General features: G+C 49.3%; 1 protein-coding gene and 1 non-coding gene across 2 annotated transcripts; one reads left to right on the forward strand and one right to left on the reverse strand.

The window, feature by feature from the left end:
* Nucleotides 1-5,887: 5,887 nt before the first annotated feature.
* On the reverse strand, nt 5,888-5,960 carry TRNAW-CCA (transfer RNA tryptophan (anticodon CCA)). The gene has a single exon. It is a non-coding gene; the product is annotated as a tRNA-Trp (tRNA).
* A 10,518-nt stretch (nt 5,961-16,478) lies between these two features.
* TEX44 (testis expressed 44) lies at nt 16,479-18,123 on the forward strand. Its single transcript, XM_061191347.1, is given in 4 exon segments — nt 16,479-17,238; nt 17,241-17,659; nt 17,796-17,903; nt 18,115-18,123. Coding segments are annotated over 4 exon segments (1,296 nt in total).
* The last annotated feature ends 212 nt before the right edge of the window (nt 18,124-18,335 follow it).

The following is an 18,335-nucleotide window of genomic DNA, read 5'->3' on the forward strand; positions in this document are numbered from 1 at the left end:
TCTCATGGTCTCCTTATACCCAGGCACCCCATGCACAGGCTTAAACCTAGCAACTTTTAATGTCCTATGAGAATATGTGCAACTTTTTAAAAAAAGATAAATTGGCTCCAAATATAAAAATAAAAGTGTGATTTCTGGGTTAGTAGATGTTAATAATAAAAGTTAATAAATGTTTAAATGTCTAAAAATTGTAACCACACATCAAAAAGTTCAATGCAGTGACTGCTTAATGGGTACAAGTTGCCATTTGAGGTGATGAAAAAGTTCTGGAACTGGATTGTGGTGATAGTCATATTATGTTGTGAATGTACTTAATGCCACTAAATTGTACACTTTCAAATGGTTAAAATGGTAAATTTTATGTTATGTGTATTTGACCACTGGGGGGAAAGAAACCCTCAACTTCAATGAAAGTCAAGTCTTCTGTGATTATATGGAACTCACATTTGATGTGGAATTTGGATGGCCTTCAGTGTATCTAATATAACGTGAGTGGGACCCCAAAATAAAATTGCCCCAGAAGAGGCAGTGGTTGGTAATGATCCATATTCTCCTGTCACTGGACACCTTGTGGAGTAACAGTGAATGTGTAGCTTTTAGAGTGGGGGTAGGAGTGAGGTGTGGACCACAAACCTCTTCCTCATGCTGTCACATGGCTGGGTGGGGTGTCACCTGCAGAGCCAGGGTCCTGAATAAGGGATGGGCAGCCTCCTGCAATGCCAGAGAACCAGCACTGGGTGGCAGCAGAGAGCCAGGTCAAGAAGAGATGGCACGGGGGGCGGGGGGGGGCCCACATCCACTGCTTTCTCCCCCCCATTCCCCTGCCCCTGACTCTCCCAAGACACCAAGACAGTCGTTTCAGCTTGATTTTCAGAAGATGGTGCCATTTCTCAAGAGGAAATTGCTTTGCAAGCAAACCTATGCTTTTCACCAGCTCCTTCCAGTGGGATATTCAAGAATATTCAAGATAGGTCAGTTTCTACGTGTTTGATGCATTCCATCATTTGAAACATGTTTCCGATTTCTTTGTAGCCAGTCTATGGCTAATTTCAGGGACTGAACTAATGAAACTCGCATCCTGTTTTTGTGGTGTATCAGTTTAAGATTTTTCACCTGATATTCATCATGCTGATCTTTAAAAGACTAGAAAACTTTAATAGCAAGACTGGTGGCAAAGATGTTTCCATCTTTGGAGAGATGTTTCCATCTCTCTACAGAGAGCAGTACCCTGAGAAGACTTCCATATAAAGCAGTGACAGTCATATGTTTTTTCTAAGGTGGCTTTACTGCTATGAAAGAAAACACCTCAAAACCAAGAAGTTTAAAGAAAATGTTATTGTTGTTGTTGTTGTTGTTATTTATTATTATTATTATTTGGGCTGGGCTCAGCTGGGTAGTTCTTTGGGGGGGGGTTTTGGTTTATTTATTTATTTATATGTCTTTGGCTGTGTTGGGTCTTCGTTGCTGCGCGTGGGCTTTCTCTAGTTGCGGTGAGCAGGGGCTACTCTTCGTTGCGGTGCGTGGGCTTCTCATTGCGGTGGCTTCTCTTGTTGCGGAGCACGGGCTCTAGGCGCACGGCCTTTAGTAGTTGTCACACGTGGGCTCAGTAGTTGTGGTGCACGGGCTTAGTTGCTCCGCGGCATGTGGGATCTTCCCGGACCAGGGCTCGAACCCGTGTCCCCTGCATTGGCAGGCGGATTCTTAACCACTGTGCCACCAGGGAAGTCCCCTGGGTAGTTCTTCTGCTGGTCTCACCTGGGTACACTACGTGGCTGCAGTCAGTAGGCAGGTGGGCTGGGAGCTGAAGGGTCCAGATCCCAGACAGCCCCACTCACATGTCTGGCATTTGGCTGGGGTGATGAAGGCAACTGGGCCACATGAATCTCATTATCGAGCCGGCCAGACTTCTTCGCTTGGCAGCTGGGCTCCAAAAGGAGTAAGAGAAGCCAAGCCCCAATGCACAAGCACTGTTAAAGCTTCTGCTTGTGTCATGTTTCCTACTGTCCCCTTGACTAATGCAAGTCACATGGCCAAGCCCTGATTAAGGGGCTAGAGAAAATAGACTCCTTCTTTTGACAGGAGGAGCTGCAAAATGTTGTGACCTTCAGAAAATATCTACCACATCTTCTTTCTCCTCTCCTGTCATACTAAGGACATCCTTATACAGGCAGGGATGAATGACAGCCACCTGCCAAGTAACAGTGCCCCCTGCCACCCTATATCCCTGGGATCAAGTTCAAGGCAATTAAATCCGCATCTCCCCAGATCTGGGGGAAAACCAGTCTCACGAGGTAAGATGTTTGGACTAAATTGTGTCCCCTCCACTCTCGGAAATTCATATATTGAAGCTCTAATGTGACTGTACTTAGAGACACCTTTAAAGAGGTAATCAAGGTTAAATGAGGTCAAAAGCACAGGATCCTAGTCCATTAGGACTCATGTCCTTACAAGAAAAGGAAGAGACACTACAGCACTCTCTCCCTCTCTCTCTCTCTCTCTCTCTGCGTGTATGCACAGAGAGGAGGCCATGTGAGGACACAGTGAGAAGGCAGCCATCTGCAAGCCAGGAAAAGAGACCTCACCAGAGCCAACCTTGCTGACACCTTGATCTTGGACTTGGAGCCTCCAGACTGTAGAAAACAAATGTCTGTCGTTTAAGCCACTCAGTCTGTGGTATTCTGTTATGACAGCCCAAGCTGACTAATACACAAGTGTTCCTTGGTTAAATACGTTTGGGAAATGTGTGTTCAATACTGATGCCCCTCCTTGAAAATTCAGAGGGCTCTGTAGCCTATTAAAGGCTCTGAGAAGTTCCTCAGCAAAGAAACTTCTAGTTTAACACAGTGTTTCCCAAATTTATTTAAACATGAGATCTTTTCCCAACACCTATGATCACCATGGGAAGCTGCATTTATTTCTAGGATTGTCATAACAAACTACCACAAACTTGATGAACTTATTCTCTCACAGTTCTAGAAACCTAAAGTTAGAAATCAAGATGTCAGCAGGAATGGGTTCCTTCTAGAGGCCCTGAGGGAGAATCTGTTCCATGCCTCTCTCCTAGCCTCTGCTCGCTGCCGGGGACCCTTAGTGTTCTTTGTCTCCCATCTCCGCTCCATCTTCACATGGCCTCCCCCTCTGTGTCTTGTTCTTAACATCTTCCACTTGCTCTTATAAGGACCCAGTCTTTGGATTTAGGGCCCACCCTAAATCCAGGAGGATCTCATCAAGAGATCCTTAACTTAATTATATCTGCAAATTCTAAATAAGGTAACATTCTGAGGTTGCAAGTGGACATGTCTTTTGGGGGCCACAGTTCAATCCACTACAGAAGCTAAGGGACACCCAAGGTAGCTGGCTGAGTGTGGACATGGAGTCGGGGCGAGTGGGACCCGTCTAGGTACCTGCAAGCTGGCAGTCCCTCCCCTCCAGGGGATACGCTAGGTACATCACTCTCTCCCCTGGATAACGCTGGCGCACCAAATCCTCGTTTCCTAAACTCCTTGCTGACCATCCTCCCTAAACTCCTTGCTGACCGTCCTCCAAGAATACATTCCTGTCTGGGACAGGTGGAGACTTTCTGTTCTGTTGTTTAAGCACAAACCTGACTGGGCCTCCTGCCCTGCTCTTCCTGCTTTGTTCTGGAAGACAGAGCCTGTCTTTCTGGGGAATGTTTGCAAAATGCAGTGCTCATTCACGCGGCAATGTGGCAGGCAGGCTCTTACAGGGCTGTGCTTCTAGAGGCTTCCTCCCCAAACCTTCCCAAAGCCCACTTCCTCCATGCCTGTCTCCTGCCCAGAACCTGCCACCACTCCCTCGGCCTCCGGGAGAAAGTGACACCTTCTGCCTCCAGGGACGGCCTTCCTTCTGGGATCAGCCAGGGTGTTCCCACTGCTTCCCCACAGGGGGCCCTCTTGCCGCCTTGGTGTCTTCCACCTGGATTGCACCCCTGACCACCCTCCCCTCCACTTGTGCACAACTCTGGACCTACAAGCCACTTGGCAGGTGAATTTTAGGGGTCTGCTGGTCCCTGGAATGCAAAAACCAGACACGGCTCCAATCTTAGAGGTGGGGCTCAGGGCACCTGTGCATGTGCAGTTTTCTGGGGAGGGGCCCAAACCTTTCATCACTTCTCCAAATTGTTCCTTCCTGACTAAGGACGCTAAAGCCACTAGTTCAGAGCTAAGGCTCAGTGAGTAACTTCCGTAGAGCAATAACTTTCTGGAAACCCACCTGAGGTGGAAGAACCCCTCTCCCCACTCTTTCTTGTGTTGAGGGGGCCCTGGTGGGAGGAGAGAAGGAGCAGCTGTGAGTCCCAGCCCTGGGACGCACAGACCATCCAAGCGGGTCAACCATCCGCAGGACGCCCCAGGGATGGAGCAAAGCTGGCTCTGTGTAGAGTCACAGCTGGGAGCAGGAGGTGGCCCAAGGCCCTGCACCCACCCCAGCGCCATGGTTTGGCCTCTAGCGGTCCTGTTAAGTCCTTCCAAATCCTGGGAACTCACACACTTTGGGGAATGTGCATTGGGCCCACCAGGCCACGTTGTGACAACAGATTTGTGACTTGTCTCTCATATTGGATGGTAAATGTCTTGCAGGTAGACACCTATCTTTAACCTCTTTGTGATTCTATTCGAGGGTCTAATCCTGTGCTCAAGAGCACTGTATCCAGCCGCTCAGGCTGCCAGAACACAGTACACAGATTTGGGGGCGCTTAAACCACAGAAGTGTGTTTTCTCACGGTTCTGGAGGCAAAAGTCAGAAATCAAGATGTTGGCAGTGTTTCTGAGGGTTGTGAAGGAAGGCACTGTCCCCAGCTGCTCTCCTTGGTTTATGGATGGTTGTCTTCACGTTCACATGGCGTTCTCCCCGTATGTATGTCTGGGTCCACATTTCCTCTTCTTAAAAGGACACCCGCCATATTGAGTGAAGGCTCACCCTAATGATCCCCTGCTAACTTAATGACCTCTTTAAAGGCTCAATCTCCTAATATAGTCACATTCTGAAGTACAGACACCCAGGAGTAATATAAGAAGGATGGATGGAAGGACACATGGGCATAATGGGATAATGGTTTGACTTCCAGCCTCTCAAAGCTGGTCTGCCCTAGAGTCCCCTCAGGGCCCCCTCAGGCCACTGCACTGCCACCAACCAGGCCTCTGAGGGACTTGAGTCCTCTCATAGCAGCCGGCAGGCCAAACCTGAGGGTGGGGAGACACCAGGGTGGACCCTGAAGATGGGGGCCGGACTAGAAAAGGCATCCAAAGGGCTGGGGCAGTCCAAGGGGGGAGTGTGTGGTGTGTGGAGGGCTGAAGCACCCCTTTGTTTTGGAGATGGAGGTGGGAGAGATGGCCTCTCAGTTCAATTGCCTTCCCACTCAGAGTGGGTGTTTGGGTGGCCCCAGGAATCCTATTTGCATACAGGGCCCAGGCTTCTGGAAGGTTAGGGAGAAGGAATTTATTTTAACTTGCAAATTTGTTCTAATGCGTCAAGTAATATTTACTCATTGTTGAAAGGTCAAATGAATTGTATACATTTTAAAATGCACAAAAGCTTGAAAGAAAAAACTTACTCATGATCCACCACAACTGAAAGTCTCTGATACTGGCTCCTCATTTGTTATTTAACTGAAACGTGTGCTTTTAACTTTTAGAATCTTTTCTTAATGCAAGTACTAAATGTTACTAGAGAAACATCAGAAAATGCAGTTGGCCAAAACAAAAAAAAAAAGAAAAATTTAAGTCATTTATAATCCCACTACCAAAAGATACCTTGTTTGTTTGGGTTTTTTTTATATTTATTTATTTGGCTGCGCCGGGTTTTGTTGCAGCAGGCAGGATCTTAGTTGCCACGTGCAGGATCTTTAGTTGCGGCATGCGGGATCTAGTTCCCTGACCAGGGATCGAACCTGGGCCGCCTGCATTGGGAGCATGGAGTCTTAACCACTGGACCACCAGGGAAGTCCCTATCTTGTTTTTTTTATCTTGTATTTCTTTGACCACTAGTACTTTTGAATATTGTCCCATGGTTATTAGTTATTTACATTTCTTTGGTGAATGGTCTGTTCTCATTCTTTGCATATTGTGTTATTTGGAATATAATGGTGTCTTATCAATCTGTTTAGGATCTTTATATAGTATAGATATTAACCCTCTGTGGTATCTGTAGCAAACTTTTTTTCCGTTTGTGGTTTGTTCTTAAAATTTTTAGATTGTTTTTTGACCTACGTCGATTTTTCCACCTTGGCATTTCTTTACTGGCTTTTATATTTAGAAAGTACTTCTTGGGACTTCCCTGGTGGTGCAGTGGTCAAGAATCCGCCTGCCAGTGCAGGGAACACGGGTTCGATCCCTGGTCCGAGAAGATCCCATATGCTGTGGAGCGACTAAGCCCGTGCGCCACAACTACTGGGCCTGCGCACTAGAGCCCGCGAGCCACAACTACTGAAGCTCGTGCACCTAGAGCCCATGCTCCACAACAAGAGAAGCCACCGCAATGAGAAGCCCACGCACCGCAACGAAGAGTAGCCCCTGCTCGCCGCAACTAGAGAAAGCCCGATGCAGCAATGAAGACCCAACACAGCCAAAAATAAATAAATAAATTAAATTAAGAAAGTACTTCTTCCCAAAATCAAGTATTTTCAGTTTACTTATGATCTCTCTCTCTTTCTTTGTATTTACCTGTTTAAGTGAAACTAACCCAATGTTTTTCCAACAGTTAACCAATTGTCCCAGCACCATTTTGTAACTCAGCCCTCCACAGTCCCTGCTCTGTGTCCCCAGGGCAGTCTGCTCCAAGTCAACCTACAGGAGAAAACCCTCCCCGGGGCCTGCAGTTCCCTGGCTGCCAGAATTCACACAAAACCACTTGCAAACAAGGTGTGATTTTTGATGTGGAGGAGAGGGGTTTACCTTGGAGACCTCAACACAAACAATTTAAAAATTCCCTCTAGATATTTCTGTTCACCCCAAGCCTCATCCGCTCCATCCCCAGAGAGACCTGACCTTCCTCCCCTTCTCACTGCAGCCGAAGAACCTCAAACCCGTTACCTCTTCTCTCCCGCAGAACAGCTGGGCTGTAGGGCCCCGGCCCAAACCCAGCTCTCTCCAGACTCAGGCTCTCCTCTCTGGGTAACAGCGTCCACCTCCTAGAAAGCAGGGCAGCAACATCCTCTGTCATTTGAGAATGCCTTTGGGGTCTCAGCCCCCACCCCATGGGCCTTATTAACCTGCTTCTCCCAAGCGAATCCAGTGTAGCTTCTAAGTAGAATCCCATGCCACCTGCTAATGGAGCCCAGGTTGCTCTGAGTCCTTAACTGTCTTGAATGGAGGAAGCCGGAGTTCTGGGAAGACACAGAATCTGGAGTCTCCCCTTAGAGCGCTGATAGAGGGGCTGCCCTGGGAGCAAGAGCTGGGACGGAGCACCCCGCCAGAGGAGCAGCCCAAGTGGTCTCACTGGCGGGCAGAGGCCACGTGCACCACCCTCATCCTGCACAGGGCTCCGGGGGAGATGCGTGCGCAGGGCTCCGGGGGAGATGCGTGCGCAGGGCTCCGGGGGAGATGCGTGCGCAGGGCTCCGGGGGAGATGCGTGCGCAGGGCTGCAAGGCTCCGGAAGACTCCCGGCACACGCTCCCGGGAGCAGCTGCGGAAGGCTGGGGAGCGGCCCAATCCCAGTGGCCACCACAAGGTGGCAGCAGCTAGAGCAGTGACCATGCTAACGCGGGCTCATCACCGCAGGTGTAGAAAGCCAGTAGGGGATGTCCCTGGGGGTCCAGACTGCGCGCTCCCAATGCAGGGGGCCTGAGTTCCATCCCTGGTCAGGGAACTAGAGCCCGCCTGCCACAACTAAGACCCGGTGCAGCCAAATAAATAAAGATGATTTTTTAAAAAGCAAGCAAGAAAGCCAGTGGCAACATCAGGTACAGGGGCAGTGGGTGGGGGTGCTGCCCCAGATATGATCACACAGGTTTGTGGAAACAAAGTTCTGACCTGCTCTGGTCAGAGCAGACCGGGGCGCTGGTTCCTCAACGTCACGATCGTGCAGCGGTTAAGAGCGCAAGCTTGGGCCGGAAAGCCTGGCTCACACCCCAGCTCTTCCCCTGTCTGAGCTGCAGTTTCCTCATCTGTATAATGGGGTAACAGTACTGGGTGCCTGACAACCACAGAGAGTTATTCTCTCACAGTTTCGGAGGCCCCAAGTCTGAAATCAAGGTGTCAGCAGGGCCGCGCTCCTCCTGAAGGCTCCGGGCGAGGGCCTCTTCCCGCTTCTGGGGTCGCCAGGCCTTCCTTGACTTTCATCACTCTGGTCTCTGCCTCTGTCTTCACGTGGCCCTCTTCCCTGTATCTGTGTCCTCTCCCTTCTCCTTCTCCCTTATTGTGTCATTCATACCCACGGGATTTTAATTTATGGAGGTGACTGAATGGTGACACCGAGAGGTCCACGTCATTGAAAGAAGAATGTATTACATGTCCTGAGGGAAGGGGCATGCCCCACCACACAGGACACACTGGAAACGTCAGCGTGGTCGGCACACAGAAGGCAAGGAGTGAGGGGAAGGCACAGGCAGAGCCTATACTGGAGTTTCTGTGGGGAAGGCGAGGCAGAGTTAACAGTTTAGGATTGGCTGGTGTGAATAATTCCAGCGGGCTTTGGGCTACAGGGGTGGTCTCTAGCTGCCTGGTACCTGGCCCTGGGATGACTTAGGGCAGGGGCAGCATGGGCTTGCTGTGTGAGAGTCAGATAAGAAGCTTTGGATCAGCCCGCCTGCCAGGAGAGGAGAGTTCCAGGCAAGCTGACTTGTGGGAGAGAGGTAAATTCTTTGGTCGATAGTTTGGCCTGGTGATGAATGGATGCCAAATAGACACACAGAATCTAATAAAACACAATTACGACACTCCTCCTCTCTTATAAAGACACTAATCATTGGACTTAGGACCCACCCTAATTCCAGATGATCTCAAGACCATAAATTATGTCTGCAAAGACTCTTCCAAATAAGATCACATTCAAAGGTTCCAGAGGTTAAGATATAGACATATCTTTTGGGGGGGGGTCACAATTCATCCCACTACAGATGCTCATTGGCTGGATTGGTTTATAGTTTTCTGCTCATTAGTGTATCTCTCTCTCTCTCTGGTTTTTTGGGGTTTTGTTTGTTTGTTTGTTTGTTTGTTTTGCCCCTGCAGCAAGGCTTGCAGGATCTTAGTTCCCCAACCAGGGATTGAACCCCAGGCCCACAGCAGTGAAAGTGCAGAGTCCTAACCACTGGACTGCCAGGGAATTCCCATCTGCTCATTAGTGTAGACTCTGGGGGAGAAAAGACAACTTTTGCTTTTTTTGTGGTTGTTTTAAATATTTAAATATTTATTTATTAATCTGGCTGTGCTGGGTCTTGGTTGTAGCATGCGGAATCTTTAGTTGAGGCATGCATGTGGGATCTAGTTCCCTGACCAGGGATCAAAGCCTGGTCCCCTGCTTTGGGAACGCGGCGTCTTAGCCACTGGACCACCAGGGAAGCCCCAATTTTTGCTTCTTTTGATGAGGAGCCCTGCAGTTCTTCCTCCACTGTGACGGCTTTAGCCGAGTGCCAGTGCCAGGGAGGAGTCCAAGGGAGGGCGTAGGAGGGACCCTGTGGGGTGATTTCTGCTTACGATGGAGAGGTCTGAAGCCCAGGCACGAGGGAGGTGACACAAGAGCAGTGGTCATCGTGGTCAGAGGATCCAGGGTGCTCTGAAGGGATAGGATGGTGGGGCCTCCATGGCTCAGGTTCCCTGGATGACTTACCTTAAGGAATAGGCTGCTATTCCTTAAGGTACCTTCGGTTGTTTGTAATGGAAAGCCCTGACTCAATTTGCTGAAACAACTTGGAAACAAATCACCTCCCATCACAGGAAATCTGGTGGCTGAATGACTGCAGGTACAGTTTGATCAAGGCTTTGCCCTACTTTCCTTTGATCCCCCTGACTCCACCATTCTCTGTGTGAGGATTTTTCTCAGGCCAGGTGCCCTCGTGGTCCTAAGAGGCCCAACTAAATATGTTCATGTACAAGAGCAGAGCAGGACCACATCTTCCTGTGTCTCTTAATGAGAACCTCCCAGAGGTCCTGGCAGATCACCGGCTCTCATGACTCCATGGCCAGCATTGCAGGAAGGCCTGTGCTTGATCCAGTCACCCCTCAGGGAAATGGCTTAGACCATCAGGACCCAATCTCAGAGCTGGACTGGGGCCGGACGCTCAACCCCACTATGCATCCTCCTAACTATGGGTACTCCAAATCGATGCTTCCCATCACCCACATGCTAGTGCAGCAGAGGGTCTAGGGCAAGCCAGTCTCAAAGGGGAGAGGCACTGGGAGACACTGCCAGAATCCCCAGGGAACCTGGTGAAAGGGCCATTGCCCTGGAGCACTCTTGCAGGTGCTCCACCAGCAAGTGAATTATTCATTCACTGCAGCAACTACAATAATATTACTCATGGGGCAGGGGCTAATTTCTAGTGAGTGAGGTCTGGGAAATGACTTGGGGGGTCACCGTAGGCAGTTGTCCCAGCCAAGGGAATCTTGGGCTCACTTGGTGAAGACACCCTTGAAAGGGCAAATGATCCATGAGCCCCTGACAGCAGGCAGCCTGTCAAAAACAGAAGGCATCATTGCCATCATGCTGTCTAACACTCCCCAGACTGTACTGCTCAAGAGCTGTATCTCTGTTACCTCCCCACATTCGGGCATCAGTGCTGTTGGGCCGATCCCAACTGGATGGCCAACAATTCAGTTCAGTTCTGACACTAACCAGAGTCAACACTGACCCCATGGGTTAGGGGCTCAATCCTGCGAGACTGCCCCCATTTCAGGTGCCAGCTGCAAATGGGGTCCCCAGTCTACTGCACTTCTGCCAGGCCCACCTCAGGTTCAATAGAACGACTCACAGAACTTAGGAAAACGTTGCACTTAGGACTAGAGTTTATTACAAAAAACACAAATGAACAGCCAGATGAAGGTACGTAGGGAGAGGTCAGGAAGGGTTCCGAGTGTGGGCGCTCCTGTCCCTGTGGAGTCAGGATGGTCACACTCGCTGTGCACGGATGTGTTCACCAAACAAGAAGCTTCCTTGGTCCTGTTGTTTTTAATCAAAGTTTCATGATGGGGACTTCCCTGGTGGCTCAGTGGTTAAGAATCTGCCTGCCAATGCAGGGGTCACGGGTTCGATCCCTGGTCTGGGAAGATCCCACATGCTGCGGAGCAACTAAGCCTGTGCGCCACAACTACTGAGCCTGTGCTCTAGAGCCCGCGTGCCACAACTACTGAGCCCGCGTGTTGCAACTACTGAAGGCCACGTGCCTAGAGCCCGTGCTCCGCAACAAAGAGTAGCCCCCGCTCGATGCAACTAGAGAAAGCCCGCGCGCAGCAACAAAGACCCAGCGCAGCCAAAAATAAATAAATTAATTTTTTTTTTAAGTTTCATTATGTAGGTAGGATTGAATCAATCATTGATGATTAATTCACTCCACCTCCAGCCCCTCTCCCTGCTCAGAGTTGTGGGGATGGGGCTGAAAGTTCCAACCCTGTAACTACATGACTGGTTCCTCTGGCAACCGGATCCCATCCTGAAGCTACCTTGTCACCTCATTAGCATAAACTCAGGTATGGCCAAAAGTTATGAATAACACAAGACACTCCTATCGGGAAATTCCAAAGGTTTTAGGAGCTCTGTGCCAGAAACCTAGGACAAGGAGCAAGTATATATTTTTCATTATACCACAGGTAAGGACTCTTATTATCCCCATTTTCCAGATGGAGGAACCGAGGAACAGGTGTTAAATAACTTGCCTTAGGTTACACAGCTAGGTATAGCAACAGCAGGATTTGAACCCAGGCAGCTCAGCTCCAGCTCCACAACACCAGTTGCCTTGCTGTGTGGAACTCTGGGGAATCATGGAGCGTGGCCTTGCTCAGAAAGGAACCCTAAGTGTAGCTCCCATCAGAAGGCAGGGCAGACAGCCTCCTTGTCGGGGAAACAGCACGTAATCAGGTACAGTGGGGATGCAGGTAAACAACCAATTTACTGCAGAAAAACAAAGCCCGGATTTGTAGCCACTTTCTGTGGTGTAAATAATCCCACCCAGGAAAGTGATGGATTGGGAGATTGAGATTAACATATACACACTATATATAAAATATAGTACAAAATACATATAAACTATGTATAAAATAGATAACTGAGACTTACTGTATAGGACAGGGAACTCTACTCAATATTCTGTAATAACCTATATGGGAAAAGAATCCGAAAAAGAATGGAGATATATACATATAACCGATTCACTTTGCCGTACACCTGAAACTAACACAACACTGTAAATCAACTATACTCCAATAAAAATTTTTTAAAAAATCCCACCCGGGCAGATGTTAAGCTACCAATCTGCCGTCACTGAGTGTGGGGTTGGGAAGAGATGCGCTGGCTTGGCCTGTCCTGCACTGACTGCAGGACGCCCGAACACTGCGTCAAGTAGAAGCTTCCTCCTGTGGTGTGCGTTTAACACCCACTCAGCTGGGCTGAGCAGGCAGCCTTGATTGTCTCTGGCTCATGGGCAGAGCTCTGTAGGAGCCCTCCCCACTGATGGGGAGGCCTGCCCAGGGCCACAGCGGCAGTCCTGACAAGGACTTTAGAAAGTCCTCAACCCCTGACCTCACCCTACATCCAGCCCAGTCCTTCTACCCTTTCTGGAACCTGGGGACCTCCCATGTTTTGTAGCTTAGCTATCCATTTAACCCACTGGGGGCTGTGTTATTACCCAGCATTTCCATGTGTTGGAAGGATGGGAGTGTATATGAATGTGTGTGTGAGTGTGTGTGTGTGTATGTATAAATGTGTGTGCTGGGGTAACAGGCTTCCCACTCATTCGGTCCACCGTATTGCTTAGGGTGATTTTTATTTTTACTGTTATTTACATTTTTTCTTTAATATTTTTTTGGCCACGCGTTATGTGGGATATTAGTTCCCCGACAAGGGATCGAACCCACGCCCCCTGCAGTGGCAGCATGGAGTCTTAACCACTGGACCACCAGGGAACTCCATTATTTACTTATTTTTGCTTATATGTATTTTCTGATTTGTTACAATAATCAGAATCTCTTCTGGGCTTTATTTCCTGCCATGCTTTTCCCCAATAAATAGATTTTCTTTAAATATCTGTAATCATCATAGAGCAGGTTTTGTCTGTGTTTCCTGCCCAGCATCCATTTTGCCTTCTTTTGGTAACAGCACCCCAATTTCCTTTGGGGACCAACTTGACTACCACTTACAGGCCTTATGTTTCGGTGGAGCTGACCCCATGCCCCATTCCAGGCCTGACCAACCAGGGTTTGGTCCCCAAGCTGTATAGATTTCTTCAGAGAAGGCCACAGGAACCCAAGAGACTCAGGGCCTGAGGTCTGCCGTAACTAGTGAGGACCAGGGTGTCTGCACTGGCCTGAAGCTGCTAGCAGCCTGCACCCGGAGGAATCTTCCCAAAAATCTAGACATCAGTGAGAAAGGGGAACCAAGAGAGGGAGTGAGAAGACTGAATCTTGACAGCATCACTGAACTCTGTGCAGAAACTTTCCCTTAGACTTTAGGTTTCTGTGAACCAATAAATTCCCTTATTTGGATTATTTTTGCTCACACCAGTTGGAGTTGATTTCCATTCCTTCCAGCTGAGAGTACTAACACATCTACATAGTGCACATTAAATATTATATCCTGTGTTTAGGGTGATATTATATACAAGCATTTTGCCATGTGTCTACGTAAGCTTCATACAGTGGCATAATACTCCATAAGCTGGGTTTACCCTAAAATAAGAATATCTATTTAATAGGAGAGTCATTGTCTCTATGAGACAGGAGTTGAAAAGGAATCAAAGACAAATCTTTTGAGACGAATTTCCTCTTCCGAGCACTACGTAACAAAGGCAGGCAATTTTTGAACTAAACTAAGAAAAAAAGCTCTTTTAGATATATTTTCTTTTATATCTGTGTGTATATATGTATATTTCATGTAACAACAGAATATACATTATGTTCTACACCAATATTACTTAATATTTATTTATAAACAGACAATATTTTTGTCCCCAAATTTTAATAATCCTCTCTGCTCTCTGACGTGAATCCCTCTTTATTCTCCTGTCTTTCCTCAGCACAGATTTTGAAGACATGTGAAACTTAACAAGGGTAAGTGTAAAGTGCAACATGTAGAATCAAAAATCGAATTCCAAATGGAAGGTGAGGACAAGGAGTTTGACTTAAGTGCCTATGAAGAGTGCCTGATGGTGGTAGCGGGTCACAGGCTGTCCATTAGGTGACATCAAGAACTTGCTGTGTACTTAGTTTCTCTAAGTCTCAGTTTCCTCACCTGAAACGTGGGAGAATAACACCTGTACAGTGCCAGGTACTCAATGCAATATGCAGACCTTGATTTTTAGGACAAGAAGATGTCCAAAAACACACTGAACAACCACCTGACAGGAATCTCATAACTGTCAAAATTGGATAAGGATTAACTTTAGCTGCATGTAATAGAAGACCCAAAATAACAATAGTTTGAGCATATATGTGATTATTTTCCCTCATGTAAAGGAATTCTGGAGGACAGCAACAGTCTGGTGGCTGGTGTGGCATCTCTAACCATGGGGCCCAGATTCCTTCTATCTTTGTGCTCCACAAATTGTGTGGCACTTCGTGTGTCCCTGCAACCTCAAGGTTACCTCATGTATCAAGATGGCTGCTGGTGCTCCAGCCTTCACATTCTTGATAACAGGATGGCAAAGGAGAAAGAGCAAAAGGGTGTTCTGCTCTTTGAAGGATCCTTTCTAAAGTTCCTCTCAATACTTTCTGCTTACATCTCATTGACCAGAAGATCTTACCTAGCTGCAAGAGAGACTGGGAAATATATTCTTTGTCAAAGCACATAGCCACCCTGAATAAAACTGGGTTTCTGATCCTAAGGAAGAAGGGCTACTCAAATGAGCAGCGAGCAGTCTTCTCCATGATTCTTTCACAAAGTACAGGGTTGTCCCACCCCAACAAAATTGGGTTTGCCCTGTGACCTCTGAGATGGCCACAGAGTATACATGGGGAGAAGAAATACTTATTGAGCATTGAGCCTGGTGCTGGGAGAAGTGACAGCAACTGTTACCTACTGATGTGGTGGGATTATGGCAGGCCTCTCTCTGCGTTAGCCAGTATCCTTAGCACGCCAGTCATTCAATATTTTAATATCCCTTCTGGGTGTAAAATAGTGCTGGAGAGCTTGACTTCTGAAGCCAGACAAGGTTCAAATCCCAGATTCAGTGCTTATTAATAGTGTGCCTTTGAATAAGTCACTTATTCCCGCTGAGGCTAAGCTTCCCCATGTATAAAATGGGTATAATAATGGATCCGCAGCTACCTAGAGACGACGGGGTAGTTGGAAGGATTAGATGTTTAGCTCCTTCTCCTGCCCATGATAAGCAGGCACGAAATGTTAGCTGATAACCCCAGGGAAAGCACAGACACAACAGACTAGAAACTTCACTCCAGCCACCTTCTTAATGAAGAACACAAGCACAAGTAGGTTTATCTGGGTCTACAGGTTTCCAAAGAATACTCGAGGGTTTACAGATCTTTTGTTATTCTCTGCCCTCCCAGCCTAGTAAAACAGGGAGAAGATGGAGACTGTTTATCCTGAGTCACAGGGTAAAACTCTGTCTTAGCTCTTTTGGGCTACAGATTCAGTGTCCAGTGAGGACCTGCTTCCTGGTTCATAGCAGGTCTTCTCACTGCATTTCACATGGAGGAGGGGGCCAGGGAGCTCTGTGTTGTCCCTTTTATAAGGGTGCTAATCCCATTCATGAGGGCTCCACCCTCATGACCTAATCACTTCCGAAAGGCCCCACCTCCAAATACTATTACGTTGCGGATTAGCTTTCAACATATAAATTTTGGGGTGGGACACAAACAGTCAGTCTGTAGCTTCCCACAACCAAAGACAGTCAGGGCTGGGAGCTGCCCAGGCCCTTAGCCTTCACTTGTTCCTACTCACCACTGCTGCGAAACTGTCTCTGCAGAAAGACTGGCCAAATCATTCACCAGTGTGGACAGAGAGGTGCTGGGAGTGGTCCCTTATAACATTTATTATAAATCAACACCTGCATTCCATTCTCTTTCATTAGAGCCACAGCCATCCGGATTCCTTGTGGGCCCTGCACCTGTATATAACCTCCATGCTTTTCCAAGACATTTGCCTTTCTCTCCTTAGATACCTGCAAACTTGGCTACGAATAGTCCCATAGACTCAGCCCTCTAGGGCAGCCACTCCGGAGGCTCTGGACCCTTGCTCTGCAGGTGCCTGTGACATTGCCAGCTTCAACAGCCCCCTGTGACCTCACCACCTGGACAACTCAGCCCAGTGGGGCCATGGCCACTCCCTCAACCAGCACAAGTGACAGAGGGCCTAGATGACCACCACGCCCTCGGGAGAGGCCAGAGCCTCCAGCAGCCCCACACATGGTGATAGCAGGTCTACAGACATTTCAACAGTGAGTTCCCAAAGTCAGGTCCCCCTCCTTGCAGATGTCCCAACAGCTCACGACACTGCAGCATCGGCTGAACAGCAGGATGTAGATCAGGCCTCCAAGCCAGCCACCTTGGGGGCCACGTCCGCGTCTGGGGATAAGGACAAGCATGAAGCTGCCGCGGGGCATGCCCAGGAGCCCAAGGAGCCCACAGCCCTGCTTGTCCCCCTGGCCCCAGGTGCCCTGCAAAGGTCCATGGGCTTCCAGAACCTAGTGCAGAAAGGGCTGGCGCAAGATTAGAGTATGATTCAGAATCCTCAGATTTTCCAACTTTACTCCCTGATTAAGGAAGAGACACCACAAGCGGCAGGCGTCCCAGACAGGGAACAGGAACTAGCTCCATCTACCCCAAGCGCTGAGGAACAGTCCCCACAAAATGTGGAGGCTCAGCCCATCGTGAGCACAGCAGATGCCAATGACCAGCTTGACACTCGGGCTGCTGACACTGCTGAAGCTGTTGAGGAGAAACCTGAGGGTCAGGAGGCCTTGAACCCTGACACTGATGCTTTGCCATCAGCCCCTGCCTTGCTGGGCCCCCGAGTGGCAGCCGTGGAGAGCAGGCCCCTGGACTCCAGGGCCAGTGAGAACAACTACATGCGCTCCATGACCAGCTTGCTGGGTGGGGGTGAGGGGTCCATCAGCTCCCGGCAGACATCCTGGTGTGGTCTGATACTGCCATGGGCATGGCCACGGGCATCCTGGCCTCCGGCCACGGCTCCGTGACAGACCTGCTGCACAACATGGGGCCCAGCCTGCGCTCCATCTCCAGCATCCTGGGGAGTGCCAGCTCTGCCTCGTCCTCCGGGCTGGCAGTGGGGACCAGCTCGGCCCTGCACTCCATCACCCACGTGCTGGAATCGGTGGAGCAGAGGACCATAGAGGGCATCCTCTCGGCCACGCACTACCTGACCAGCCACCTCACCCCACGCCAGGCCCATGCCGGTCCCAACTCGGACGAGGCCCCGCTCTCGGCACCCTCCCGAGACCCCGGGAACACTCATGCCCTGTTCTCTCACGCATCCCTACCCTGGACGGCTCTCCCCAGACTGGGCAGTAAGTCACCGGCGAGCGTTTATTTTCCAAGCGCCAGCCTCATACCTTGTCTGTGCAGCGGGCACAGGGTGGAGGGACAGGAGGGGGCTAGAATGTTCTGGAAACAGAAAGGTGTCCCCTGAGGGCTTCTCGGGTTGTCCCATTCAGGGGCTGGGGGCCAAAGTGCAGAAAGAGAAGGGCCTGGGCAGGCCTGGGAGGCCAGGCGTTGGGGGGCTCAGACCTGCAGAAATTGATCTTGGCTGGACCTCTAACCAGGTAAGTGCATTTCTGAGGAAGTAAGCTCTGGTCCTTCCCCAGGGCCTACTGGCTTAGCCGGCTCAGGACGCCCAGCCGGGCTCTCTGAGCGTGGGGTTGAGAGTGTGGGGTTGAGAGCCGGGAATGAGACCAGTGTGGGCTCAGACCCCAGCATGGCTACTGGCCGTGGGCCAATCCCTTCACCCTCTGAACCTCCAACTCTCCTCTGTAGAACAAATAACGAACCCACACCATGAAGATGTTATGAGATGTAAGGGAAACAATGCAGGTCCTAACGCATGATGTCTGGCACTTAATAAGCTCACACACTTCAGCTGCCATGATTATTATCCTCCAGCAGGCTGGGGACACAGTGGGATCAGGGATCTACGTAGGGTGACCAACCACCCCGGTTTGCCTGGGGTTCCTGGGATATGGGACTTTCAGATTTAA

The sequence above is a fragment of the Eubalaena glacialis genome, chromosome 1 (assembly GCF_028564815.1).
Source record: "Eubalaena glacialis isolate mEubGla1 chromosome 1, mEubGla1.1.hap2.+ XY, whole genome shotgun sequence".
NCBI lineage: Eukaryota > Metazoa > Chordata > Mammalia > Artiodactyla > Balaenidae > Eubalaena > Eubalaena glacialis.